Source organism: Phycodurus eques, chromosome 5, assembly GCF_024500275.1.
Source record: "Phycodurus eques isolate BA_2022a chromosome 5, UOR_Pequ_1.1, whole genome shotgun sequence".
In the NCBI taxonomy this organism is placed as follows: Eukaryota; Metazoa; Chordata; class Actinopteri; order Syngnathiformes; family Syngnathidae; genus Phycodurus; species Phycodurus eques.
In genome coordinates this window covers 9,718,330-9,732,487 of record NC_084529.1, presented here as the reverse complement: position 1 = coordinate 9,732,487, position 14,158 = coordinate 9,718,330, and the positions used below count along the sequence as shown (strand labels likewise).

Genomic DNA, 14,158 nt, shown 5'->3' with positions numbered 1-14,158 from the left:
ATAAATATATTAGAATGTATTACCTTTATTCAGGTTTCCAATGACAGCCTGCTTTTTCAAAAAATCATTGCACAATCTTTTACTGAGCCCAAATGCCAGCATGTTGTGAGTAAATGTCCTGAAAACAACCCAAACATCATACAGTAGCATAAATGATCATTTTAGATTACACAACAAAGCAACTCAAAGTCAAATTCGGGAATAAGAAATTTCGCAAGCCCACATAAAAAAGTGTGGCTTGCAGTGCCATTTTAACTTTCATCTTTTCTGCTGGAATACTATACAACAGAAAGTCAAACTCACAGTTGTTGCTATTTGCCATTTCATTAACATGAACAAGAGCTATTTTGCCTTTGAATGTACTGTAACGGTGTCTATTAATGTTTGCTCTATTGTTTTGTTTCTGTCTAATGCTTTCTTGACTTCAATGAAAATAAGGACTTGCTCAAGATTTAAATCATATTTTACTCTTTTGAGTGAATTCCCAAATCCATTTTTTTAATAGCAGGATAAAGCATTGAACCAGTAACTTTGGAGACAAGACCTAGTTTGTTGATCTGTGTAAGAATACGTACGCAGCAAACAAGAAAATCCTAGCTGTGAATTACCATGACCTGGATGATTGAAAATCTATAGACAGGGGCTGTGACGATACACTAGAGTTAAGATTCGACTTGTAACTCCATTTCCGAACCGCAGTTCGATAATTCATCACGACACAGTGCACTATTTTTTGAATCACTCTCTACACATCTCAAATGATTTTTTTAATATATGCTCTCATCTCATTTCCCCGGATTTCTTCTCTCATCGTAGGGACTAAAATAGTTTCTTGTAGCCGTTAGCTTAGACGGTTTTCAATTCATTTATACATAGAATTTTTTTTTTTTTATGCTCTTTTTCAAGCTGCATCTGGAGTTATCTGTGCACCTGACACTGAAAAGGGTTAATCAAGGTCGCAACTTCCACAGTTTGAAACAGTAGGAGACAGAACTCGAGCCCATGTTCTACACAACCTGTGATGAAAATGTAAACATTTACTGAAGCATTTTGTGACTCATGACCCAACGTGACATGGATCTTTTCATGGTGGGGCCATACAGACAGGATTAGCAAAGATCTATAATGAAACTAACTCAAATGGTCCAATTTCCACATTTTTCTTGCTTGACAATAAAGAATACACAATAGGCAGCTTCCTTACCCCAGCTGGCCAAAGGCAATATTCTCATCCATTTTGGAGGTGTCGTCCCTTTCCTCCTGGGTCATGTGACACCACTTTTCCCTGTTGACAGAAAAGGTTTGCCTTGATTTCTCAAAAAAAAAAGGACAGGGCAATGATGGACATCAAACATTATCACCTTTCAACAGGACTGAGTTATAATAACTTCCAAATTATCGGTTGTGAAGAGATTAAAAATAAAGTCAGCTAAGTGAAAACGTGTGTTTTAAAAGACAGAACATGACATTCATCCCTGTGACTTCTGACTTTTACGAAGTTTCCTATAAGGAAATGCATTATAACAGGGCAAGTTAATCAGCGGTCAGGAAACAAAGAAAACAAACAACCCGACAGACTTCAAAATATATCAACATTGTTAACAGGAGGGTGGATTTTCATGAATGTAATATTTTGACTATGTGACTGATAATAGAAGGTACACTTCCTGTGAACAGAGTCTGATTGATGTGTGCAGGTCAAAATACAGTAAACGTCAGGTGGCACAATTTCCATTACACGAACACCACTACCTACTAATTATGTAGAATTTAGTGTAAAATAGCAATGTATTGCTCAGGTAGTGTATGGTAGTGTCGTTTTACCATGCCACTTCTCTGTACAAGCTGAGAAGAACTTAAACCACTAAAATATCTGTTCATCATTGAGAGACATTATTAGTCCCACACTGAGTACTCACAAAAAAAAATCACGTAGATTTTAAGGATTAACTTAAAACACACTATAACCTTAATAGGTGAACGGAATTTTACGCTCACTAAACATTAGAATGCACATGTCCAACTGTTCAATGTTTCAAGAATTTTTTTTTTTTGGGGGGGAAATCAACTTGCTGTTCTCTAACAAGGAGCTAAACAAAAATCATAACAGGTGTTTGAGCCATGAAATTTTCCAGGGACGTCCAATTCTATGCCTTTCTTTGACTCTTGTGGTCTTTCTGCATCTGTTGCAACCGGCTGATCGAAATCTGAAGTGACTCCCCTTTGAGACGTACTGTTTAAAGCGTCGTAGTGGCGAGGTACTGTTGTTCAATGGTTAGGTGTTTTCTTGGTCTCATGAAGTCAAAATGATGAAGAGGACTGTTTAGGTACCAATTCGAATTTTACCAGGGAATGTATTGGCCATACATGGATCAAACACTACATGTCTTTTTATGAGTAGTGTTTGGTATGTCCTCGCATGGGACACCACAGGCGGAGAAGTGGAGTATGTCCGCTTCAAAATTTGAGAACATTAATTCAACACGTACAACAAGACACAGTCCAACATTTCTGGTACCAAATCTACAGTATCTAAAAACAGTTATTTTGTCATGTGTTTTGTGAAATATGTGACTGTAAAATGGTGAAATAGCAGGAGAATGTTATATTTATTTATAAAAAAAATAAAAAATAAAATAAAATAAAAAAAAGGCAGCATAGAGCAAAGAGGAAAATGAACATTTGATGCAAGAACAAAATGATGCATTGAGCTGTAAAGTAACAGTGAGTTGGTTGCCATAGATCTGTTAACTCCAGTTATACTGTAAATATATTTCCAGACAATGTCCAGCACATTCATGATATCAATTGTCGGTTACTGAAGATTCACTCAGAAAATGATTGCACAGATAGTTTCAACAGAATCATAATAGCATGCAAGCCATGATGACATGCCAATAGATGACAAAAAGACAAATGAATATCAAGAGGGACCACAAAATTATAGGCTGGGTAAAAATGTTCACAAAAACATGACTATTGAGAAAAAAGGGAAAAATAAATTCAAATGTGCTTAAGGCCTGGTGCACACAGAGACAATTGGCCTGTTTTTGTACCGATTTTGCCCCTTCCCAAACATGTCTAACGCCAGACAATCTTAAGTCTTAGCCTAGAAATTTGTCCAGAGGTAGGATGTGTGTTAAGAGTACATTCGTCCCCATTTTAGGGTCCAAAACAGGTCAGGGCTGACAAATATAAATAATGAATATTCAATCAATATTTACGACCGAAACGCTTCATGTGTGTGGGGAACACAGACTACTCCAGAGTCATGAAGCCGAGAATGGGGATGTGAAACACAATGTAGCCCATCAAAGTACCCAAGACTGACGAACATGGAAGTGACTGTAAATGAAAACAAATGTCTTACCCAATATCGTTTTATCTAGAAAAGTGGGTTTCCCAGACGACAAGAAGAATTTTCCAAAGCAAGACATTTTGAGAGAACATCACCATTTTATAAGTCTCTCGTTTCCGGCAACCTTCAGGACCGTTTTTGATACATCGGCGCAAAGCTTGAAGTGTTTCTTCTTCGGTTTTGTGAGCTCATATTTGATCATGCGATACTTCGAGGTCGGACGGTGTGTGCGGTCTTCTGCAGTGAGATTCTCGCAGCACGTCACACACGACGACAAACACTGTTGAATTAATTTTTTTAATCTTTATGTGTAGCAGATAAAACTTTGAGTGGAAAAATATTTGTGTGCGTACCAGGGCTAAGTACCTTTTACAACAAGGATGAATACGCTTCCATTTTTCCTCTGATGCACTCCTTTGAGCCCCAGCAGTTTTAGCTTTGTTTTCTGTCCACTTTCGAAATTAGTCATTTTTCCACTCTTAAACTATGAAGGGATATGAGAAAATGTATAGTTGCAATTTGATTAATTTAGTTTTTTTATTAAAATATTTTTTATCACTTAAAGTCATGGACAAATGTTTTGTCACCGACTCAAAATTTGCTTTTCATTAACTTTGCTGCTTCAGTTTTCATGTTTATGATGCGCATTGCTTCCAAATTGTTGGAATGTGCAGCTGGAATTATTAGCCATAATTCTCCAAAATTTGTATAAGTGAATAGCAGAAAAAGGTCAACATGTACATAGGGAAGAAACAGATTATGCCTTACTGGAAAAACTGTGAATTATTTTTTTTAAACAGTTAGTAGTCTAAATAATTGTTGCCCCTTTTAGGTATATAGAATCGATGTGGATGATTGTATCTTTTCATGGGACAACACTGAAGAAATTATGCTTAGCTACAAAGTTAGTTAGTCAGTGCGCAGCTTGTAGAAGAGTGCAAATTTACTGTCCCCACAAAGTAACTCAACACACAGCCATAAATATCTAAACCGCTGGCAACAAAGGTGAGTACAGCCCTAAGTGAAAATGTCAAAATTGTGCCTCAAGTGTGAATATTTTGTGAGGCCACCATTATTTTTTTTCTTCCTTGTGTTCACCAGAACTTCACAGGTTGACATGCTTGGTCAAGTCCATCACCTTTACCCTCAGCTTCTTTACTGGCCATCTTGGAGGTGTGATTGGGGTTATTACCATGTCAGAACACTGCCCTTGCGCCCAGTTTCCGACTAGGGAGGGGATCATGCTCTGCTTCAGTGTGTCACAGTACATTGTTCCGTCAATGATCTGTAGCTCCCCAGTGCCGGCAGCTCTCAAGCAGTCCCAGATCATGACGCTTCCAGTGCAATGCTTGACTCTAGGCAAGATACACTTGTCTTTGTACTCCTCATCTGGTTGCTACCACACACACTTGTCACCTTCTGAACCAAATGAGTCATCAGACCAGAGGACATAGTTCTAGGAATGTCCTTAGGCTGCTTGTCTTGAGCAGTCTGTTTGCAGGCTTTCTTATGCAACATCTCTGAAAAGGCCTCCTTCTGAGTCTGAGACGACAGCCATTCAGAGCAATTTGATCCAGTGTGCGATGTATGGTCTGACCACGGAAAGGCTGAGCCCACAACCCACCTCAGCACAGCACTCATACAACGATTTTCCAAAGACAATCTCTGGAAATGACGCTGAATATATGCACTCAATTTCTTTGGTCCACTATGGTGAGGCCTGTTCTGAGTGGAAACTGTGCTCTTAAACTGCTCTATGGTCTTGGGCACAGTGGTCCAGCTCAGTTTCAGGGTGTTTGTATTCTTCTTGGAGCCTTTATGTAGAGCAAAAATTATTTTTTTGCAGATGCTCATAGGAGGTCTTTGCAATAAGGTGCCATACTGAATTCCCAGTAACCAGTATAAGCAAATATGAGAGTGATAACACCAAATCTAATCCTACTGAATGCCTGGATCTGGAAGGGTTTCTAACCTCTTTTTTGATTAATGGCTGTATGTTTAGTTATTTTGAGGGAACCATAACTTTACAGTTATAAAAGCTTTACACATTGACTACCTAACATTGTAACAAAGTGTAATTTCTTCAGTGTTTACCCATAAAAAGATAAGAGGAAATTTACAGAATTGTGAGGTCTGTACTGTACTCAATACAGGATATCCATCCATAAATTTTCTGTACAGCTTATCCTCACTAGGGTCGCGGCCGTGCTGCAGCGTATCCCAGCTATCTTCGGGCGAGAGGCAGGGTACACCCTGAACTGGTCGCCAGCCAATCGCAGGGCACATATAAACAAACAACCATTCGCACTCACATTCACATCTACAGGTAATTTAGAGTCTACAATCAACCTACCACGCATGTTTTTGGGACGTGGGAGCAAACCGAAAACCCACGCAGGCACGGGGAGAACATGCAAACTCCACACAGGCGAAGCTGTGATTTGAACCCGGGTCATCAAAACTGTGAAGCAGATGTGCTAACCAGTCATCCACCGTTCCACTAAATATAGTATATCATTTCTTAAAAGATTTTCAAATTATAAATATTTACATAAAATCCAAAACAGAAAAAAAATCTGTTTGAATGCTACAGGATGCTTATTTAATTTCTGTCTAATTTCTGAAGCTCAATGAGTGGCCTTAGATGTAGATCCATCCATACATTTTCTACCGCTTATCCGAGGTCGGGTCGCGGGGGCTTTAGCAGGGACGCCCAGCCGTTTCATCCAGCTCTTCCGGGGGGATCCCGAGGGGTTCCCAGGCCGGCCGAAAGACGTAGTCTCTCCAGCGTGTCCTGGGTCGTGCCCGGAACACATTACCGGGGAGGCGCCCGGGAGGCATCCGAATCAGATGCCCCAGCCACCTCATCTGGCTCCTCTTGATGTGGAGGAGCAGCGACTCTACTCTGAGATCCCCCCGGATGACCGAGCTTCTCACCCTATCTCTAAGGGAGAGCCCGGACACCCTGCGGAGGAAACTCATTTGGCCGCTTGTATCCGGGATCTCGTTCTTTCGGTCACGACCCACAGCTCGTGACCATAGCTGAGAGTAGGAACGTAGATTGACCAGTAAATTGAGAGCTTCGCCTTTCGGCTTAGCTCCTTCTTTACCACAAAGGACCGATACAAAGTCTGCATCACTGCAGACGCTACATCTGATAGATGTAGATATTAAAAAGTAAATTTGGTTTGAAATTCCTAATTCCTGTTTGAAAGTCAATGAAATTGAAACACCACTTTAATGCACTTAATGATGCTAGATGGTCTCTTAATGGCAGGTGGTCTTATAGATTCATTAAGCACTGTATATACTGTACAAACTGAATATTATAGGAAATTAAATACTCTTTAAAAACATCAGACCAACTCTCACTGCCTTTCAAATCTAGTCTAACAAGCTATCCCATCAAGTCAAAGGCCTCTTTTCCAAGCTACGGTCCAACTTGGGTAGCCTAAAGTCCAGACCTCAAACGTAAAGACCACAAACCAGTGTTTAACAATAAAAAATCATTCCATTACAAATAACCTTACGTGTCACATGAAGCCATGCGCATCAATACAGGACGGCCACAATAGCATCAGATTTTTCCTATAAATTTCAAGGGTCTTGCTTTTTTCTTTTCTTTTTTTACTTGTTTGATTTGCCTTTTTGAGGACAGCAGACAAACAGAAAACAGACCTCTTATCTTTCTCTCCATCTTGCGTTCCCCTGCTTGGCAGCAAGGCACAAGAAGACAAGGGTTAAAGTAGACGTGCAGAAAGAAGGAATACAGAACAAAGGGGAGCAAATTTTGCCTAGACACACAGAAGCACACAAAAGATTGTTTTCAAATATTTTAACAAATTCAGTATCATAAAATCTAGGAAAACACAGTCAACAAATCATTTGTTCATTTGGTGTCATAAAATGTTTAGACTCACCTTGTTGTTGGTGACCTCTTTTTCCTCTCACAATGAACTGCATCAAAGAATGCGGCGTTCCAAAATCGCAATGCGTGCCTGACAGGGAGAAAATATCATGAAAAGAAAAAGATGGTTGAGGGTTTAGGTTTTTGTTACTTCTAAGTAAATTATTATCATCACATTAAGCCTGTTCTGCTCGAATTTGTATAAAAAGCACTATTGTTTGAACAGGCATATATTTTAAATACAAATTTCATTTTAATAGTTTGTCCTAATGGCAGAACAGTGTTTTAGTGGATAGCACATCTGCCTCACAGTCCAGATGTTCAGTTTTCAACTCCCCTTGTGGTCTACATTCCCCCCAAAAATGTTAGGTTACACACGTGGACAAAATTGTTGGTACCCCTCTGTTAATGAACCCCCCCCCCCAAAAAAAAAAAAAAAAACAAAAAAAAAAAAAACACCCACACTGGACACAAAAATAACTTTAATCTGACAAAAGTAATAATAATTAAAAATGTAATGAAAACCAACTGGAACCATTTTGGGTGGGTTGCGGACAGCTCGTAAAGCTAGTATTCCTATCCTGATTTTTTCCGCGACAGTACACAGTACATACCAAGTTCCCACACAGAACATAGTAGGAAAGCGACAAGAAATGTTACTTCCTTGTTCTCTAGCTACTAGTTTAAACAAATACAGTGCAGCTCGGCCTTTGCTTGGTGGGCGTCATGTCAAGCAATATGGCTTTGGCGGTATAACAACTCAATTGAAACTGCATTTAAAAATACAGTACATGATGCTGTAAATGTGTGTGCTTAGAGGCTATTTTTAAACAAAACTAAAGCTGTATTGCTCTTACTGTGACTTCTATGAAGGTGGGTTGCAACTTGGTAACAATAGGAAAATGCAGGTCCCAGGGTGACATCAGTTGAGAACCTCTGCGCTAATTAGCATCAAAAGGTGATTCAAACTTGTAATCAGCTTAGTCGACCTATTTAAAGGGTGACAATCACTGTGTGTTTTGGTGACATGGTGTGTACCACACTAAAAATGCACCCCAGGAAGTAAAGGGGAGCATTGTCTCAGGAGATTAGAAAGAAAATTATAGATAAGCACGTTCAAGGCTATAAGACCACCTCCAAGCAGCTTGATGACAAATTGAACAAACGGATATGAATGTTAATGAAAGAACCTAGAACAACCTCCAAAGAAATTAAAGGTGAAGTCCAACGTCAACGTTTGAGCCAAAGTGGACTTAAACTGCATGTTGACAAGCCACAAAGCTTCTGGGAGAATGTCCTATGGACAGATGAGACAAAACTGGAACTTTTTGGCAAGGCACATCAGCTATATGTTCACAGACGCAAAAATGAAGCACACATGAAGAAGAGAGCACTGTCCCTACTGTGAAACTACTACGGAGGAGGCTCTGCTATGTTTTGGGGCTGCTTTGTTTCATCTGGCAGAGGTTGTCTTGAATCTGTGCAGGGTACAATGAAACCTCAAGACTATCAAGGTATTCTAGAGAGAAATGCGCTGCCCAATGTCAGAATGCTATGTCTCAGTGTTAGGTCACTGGTGTTGCAACAGGATAATGAAACCAAAACACACAGCTAAAAAAAACCCAGGAATGGCTAAGAGCAAAATATTGGACTATTCTGAAGCAGTCTTCTACGAGCCCTGATCTAAATCGAATTGAACATTTGTGGAAGGAAGACAGAACATGACTTCCTTTTGTGGAAGGAGCTGAAATATGCCATCTGGAGAAAGAATCCTTCAAACCTGAGACAACTGGAGCAGTTTGCTCAGGAGGAGTGGGTCAAAATACCTGATTGAAATTTCCAAAAATCGTTTGATTGCAGATTGCCTCAAAAGGTTGTGCAACAAAATATTAAGTCATGGGTACTATCAATTTTGTCCAGGCCTGTTTCATGAGTTTGTTTTTCTAAAATAATTATGTTGAACAACAATTCAAAATCAAATATGAGAGCGATAACACCCATCGTGTATTTACAGGAAGTTTTTTCGTACATTGGCGTGAAAGACAATTCCAATTGAATCAAGTGCTTCTTTTTCTGTCTCGCTAAAATGGTAAAAATATTGGCATTCAAAAAATTCCATTCCAACCTGAATAAACACATTGAGTTAGGATAAATTAATTCATATTAAACCAGAAGTCAAAACATCCTTTTAGTTAACATGCGCTTGTTTAGACATTTGGCTAACGACGTACAGTGGAGCAAATAATTATTTGATCCCTCACTGATTTTGTAAGTGTACCCACTGACAAAGACATGTACGGCCTATTCCTTATTTTGATAGGGGATCAAATACTTACAGTATTTCACGCATGGAAATGCAAATACAGTTTTATTTATTTGTTTATTTTTGTATGTGATTTTCTTTTAGATATTCTGTCTCTCACTGCTAACAAAATCCTACCATTCAAATTATAGACTGTTCATGTTTTTGTCAGTGGGTGAATTTACAAAATCAGAGAGGGATCAAATTATTTCCTCCACTGTAATAGTGAGGCTAATGTGTGCTAGCTAACTTCCAATACATAAGTAAATTCAATATCGGAAAATGTATTTTGATACTTAGGTAGAGCTAATATCAGCTTGTTTATGATTTACAAGTACAGTACAGTATATATTATAGTAAAGTCGACCCTTGCATATTCGCAGTTCAGAACCCATGGATTCACGTATTTGGAGATTTTTACTGTCAATACCGTATTTTCACGACCATAAGGCACACTTAAATTTTCTCCAAAATGGACGGGGCTCCTTATAATGCAGCGCGCCTTATGTGTGCACAGAGTTCTGACATCTATAAATGTTGTTGTGTGATGAGCCCTCCGCTTGACATTATTATTTTTTTTTTTAGCATTTCCTGCTGACACACTGCTTACACAGAGAAAAAGCGGATGTGGCTGAGGACAGGGGAGGGTGCGTGAAGGAGGACGCTAAAGCCACGCTTTTTTTTTTAACCGATTGACTGACAGAGCATTTCCGGGGTGTGCATTGTGCAAAACAACATCGGTTTGGCTAAGGACCCCCGAAAATGTTACCTACGAAGAGACACGCTTCCAAAGCACAGTTTAAACTGCAAGCTATCAGTTACGTGGAGGAACATGGGAATCGAGCAGCCGCGAGAGAATTCAAGATCCACGAATCCATGGTTCGCAAGTGGAGGAAGCACGAAAACGAGCTTCGCCAACTCAAGAAGACGAAGCGGAGTTTCCGCGGAAGAAAAAGAAAACGTGGAAACAAGGCGAGGTGGCCCGAGTTGGAAGACCAACTCGAGCAATGGATTAATGAGCAAAGAACAGCCGGGAGAAGAGTCTCTACAGTCACCATTCAACTGAATGGAATAACTCGGGGCTTGCCATCATTCCGGGAGGATTGACGAACCGCTGGATATCCGTGTAAACAAACAGGGTGTTCAAAGTGAAGTGAGCGGCGTGGGAGCCATGGATGACAGATGGCAAACACAGCTTTACTAACACTAGGAGGCATTTCGGATACAGAAGATGAGGACTTTGATGGCTTTGTGGATTAATAAAAAAATAACTTGAGTACATTGTCAAATACTTCAATAAAGTACAACCGAACTCAGTTTTGCTCCCGCTGTCTTTTGAAAAACATTGTTTTAGCGTGCATGCATGCTACCGTATGTTTTAAGATAGCGTATGTTTTACCATGCCTGCGCCCAATAATACGGCGTGCCTTATGTATGTGTTAAATACAGAAATAGACCCCGTGAAAATACGTAATTTTTTTTTTTTGGGGGGAGGGACAACCCCCTTATTTTGTGGAAGATAAAAATAATGTTTGGGTTTAAAAGAAAAAAAAAATCTACTGTATATGCAAGTATTGCCCCCCTTCTCAAATCCTTATATTTTTGCATAGTTTGCCCACTTTAATTTTTGAAGATCATCAACAAATCTAAATATCAGGCAAATATAAAACAAGTGAACTTAAAATGCTGTTTTTAACTGGTGATTTCAATTTATTAAGGAAAAACTGGTATTCAAAGTTACCTCGCCTTTGTGGAAAAAGTAATGCCCCCCTAAACCTAAACCTGGTTGGGCTATACTCGGCACCAACAACTGAAATCAAGAGTTTTCTATAACTAGCAATGAGTCTTTTACATCTCTGTGGAGATGTTTTTGCCCACTCTTCCTTGCCGAATTGTTTGAATTCAGCAGAAATAGAGGGTTTTTGAGCTTGAACGCCCTTTTTAAGGACATAGCACTGCATTTCAATTGGATTCAAGTCTAGACTTTGACTAGGCCACTCCAAAACCTTTATTTTGTTTTCTTAAGCCATTCAGAAGTTGACTTGCTGGTGTGTTTTGGATGTTTATCCTGCTTCAGAAGCCAAGTGCGCCTCAGCTTGAGGTCACACACTGATGGCTGAACATTCTCCTATAGGATTTTGTGTTAAAGACCAGAATTCATGGTTCCATCAATCACAGCAAGTTGTCCAGGTCCTGAATTAGAAAGCAGCCCAAAACCATCACGTTTGACTGTTGGTATGATGTTCTTTTTCTGAAATGCTGTGCTACATTTACGCCTGATGTAACGAGACACACACCTTCCAAAATGCTCAACTTTCATCTCGTCAGTCCATATAATATTCTCCCAAAAGTCTTGGGAGTCATTCAGATGTTTTATTGCAAAAAGTAACATGAGCCTTTATGTTCTTCTTGCTCAGCAGTGGTTTTCGCCTTGAAACTGCGCCATGGATGCCATTTTTGCTCAGCCTTTTCCTTATTGTATATTGTCATGAACACTGACCTGAGCAGAGGCAAGGGAGGCCTGCAGTTCTTTATAAGTTGTCCTGAGTTCCTTTATGGCCACCTACAGCAGAGTCCTTGCTGTTCTCTTGGGGTAATCTTTGTAGGCCCGCCAATCCTGGGAAGGTTCATCACTGTTCCATGTTTTCGCCATGTGAGGATAATGGCTTGCCCTATGGTTCCCTGGAAACCTAAAGCTTTAGAAAATGTTTTTGTAACCCTTTCCAGACTGATAAATGTCAATTACTTTATTTCTCAACTGTTCTGGGATTTCTTTGGATCATATAATTTTGTTGCAACCTTTTTATGTTTTGGCTTTTGTTGATTCAGTGTGATTTCTTGATTTATCAGGTCTGAAGGAAATCAGGCTTGGGTGTAATAAGTGGAAAATTAACCCAAAATTGTGATTAGCCCCAATTAATTTATGATTTAACAAGGGGGAGGTAATTACCTTTTCACACAGGGCAGGTAACTGAATTGTTTTTTTCCCTTAATAAATGAAATCACCATTTAAAAAGAGCATTTTAAGTTCACTTGGGGTTATATTTGTCTTATATTTACATTAGTTTGATTTTCTTTAACATTAAAGTGAGGAAACTATGCAAAAATATAAGAATATGAGAAGGGGGGGGGCGCAATACTTTTTCACGGCGGTGTATATATATATATTTTTTCAATGCAATTTGAATGGCCATAAATTATTCGCAGATTTTCGCAATTCACGGTTAGGCCCGATCCCTGCCCCTCACGAACAGCAGGGATCCATAATTGGAGTTTTCAGCCCATCTGTCATGTTTGTAGAGAATGTTATGGCAGTTATTGTTATTGCATGCACACTAAGATCATGCTGATTCATGAGTGCGCCCTGAACATAAAGGGGCCATATGTAAAATGGATACTGAAGCTCAATTCAATGAACATTGTGCAAATGGACAAGACAACAAATACCAGATGGGTTGCTGCTTCAGGTGGGTGTACAGGTAAACTTTTTCTCCCTTTTTTTCCTCTGGTGCCTCGGACACTAGGGTGAAAGTAATGTGTTAAATGTCAACAAATCAAAAGAAATGAAGCAGTGCAACAGGAAATGTTTACTGTATTTTAAAAAACACACACACAATGCCCATTACCTGGTGAGTTGGGTTTGGTCTCAACTGAATTTTCACCATCCCTGTAGTGGATATAAGAGGAAAGGATGTGTTAAATGGGAAAATCACATTACGTTTATGAAAATGACCAAAGGAACAAAATACATTTGCTTACTCTGTCTTCTGAGTTATTGAGCTTCTAAGTTTGCTTTCTAGGCCTCCAAAAAATCCTTTGACATCAGTCTTCGATGAGTTTTTAAGGAGGCGCTCAGCAGCATCCTTCTTACCAGAGAGCCAGGAGTTGGCCTTGTTTAAGTATGAGTCCATACTAGCTGGAGGACCACCTCGATCAAGCAGCTCAGAAGGAGACGGCTGGGACTTTCCTTAATAGGAAAATATTTCAATAGCAAGTCCATCAAAATGTGTTGTCACTTAACCTTGAGTTATACATGACCTTCCACTCTATGTGATGTTATACTTCTAAATATTAGAAGTCTCTGGCTGGTTGCAATTATTAAAAAAATTTCTGAAGGAAAAATAACCTTACCACTATAGTAGTACGTAAAGCACATAGTCATGAGGTTTTTGGCTGGGTTGTAGTCATCCATTTGGTAACATCTGCCAAAAAACAGAAGCAAAACACACATTATAATAATGCTTGCACTTGATTCCAACAGCAGTAATCGTGCATTTGATTCTTTTATCTACTGTGTAATCTTAAAAATAGCACTTAGTCATAAATGTTCTTACTTTCAAACCACTGCCACAAACTGACTTACTCAAACAGCACGACCGCAAATGACTGCACCAGTCGGTAGAAGGTAGCTTCACTCACACATTTGGAGTGGCAGCGCTAAGTGGGGGGGGAAGATAAAAAATTACAAATATTTGCTTCATTACCTATACAGTATTCAGGTATGACAATTTTCAATAGGGGGTGGCTTTGTCATTCAAAAAACACAATGAATGATTACACAGAGAAAAAAAGGTCATTTCTGTCATTGGGT

At 39.3% G+C, this 14,158-nt stretch overlaps 1 protein-coding gene across 6 annotated transcripts in view; it reads right to left on the bottom strand.

Moving 5' to 3' along the window:
- The window catches only part of kiaa0513 (KIAA0513 ortholog), a 62,828-nt gene that overhangs the window by 28,190 nt on the left and 20,480 nt on the right, over positions 1-14,158 (bottom strand). For 4 of the 6 annotated variants that reach the window (XM_061677433.1, XM_061677432.1, XM_061677431.1 and 1 more), the window contains exons 4-11: positions 13,931-14,004; positions 13,699-13,769; positions 13,327-13,534; positions 13,194-13,234; positions 13,015-13,087; positions 7,279-7,356; positions 7,037-7,066; positions 1,205-1,285 (exon numbers count right to left, since the gene is read on the bottom strand). In XM_061677433.1, coding sequence (XP_061533417.1) covers positions 1,205-1,285; positions 7,037-7,066; positions 7,279-7,356; positions 13,015-13,087; positions 13,194-13,234; positions 13,327-13,534; positions 13,699-13,769; positions 13,931-14,004 — 656 coding nt within the window. Of the gene's footprint in view, positions 1-23; positions 119-1,204; positions 1,286-7,036; positions 7,067-7,278; positions 7,357-13,014; positions 13,088-13,193; positions 13,235-13,326; positions 13,535-13,698; positions 13,770-13,930; positions 14,005-14,158 lie in introns of all 6 variants that reach the window. The other 2 variants (XM_061677434.1, XM_061677435.1) reach the window with 2 other exon arrangements.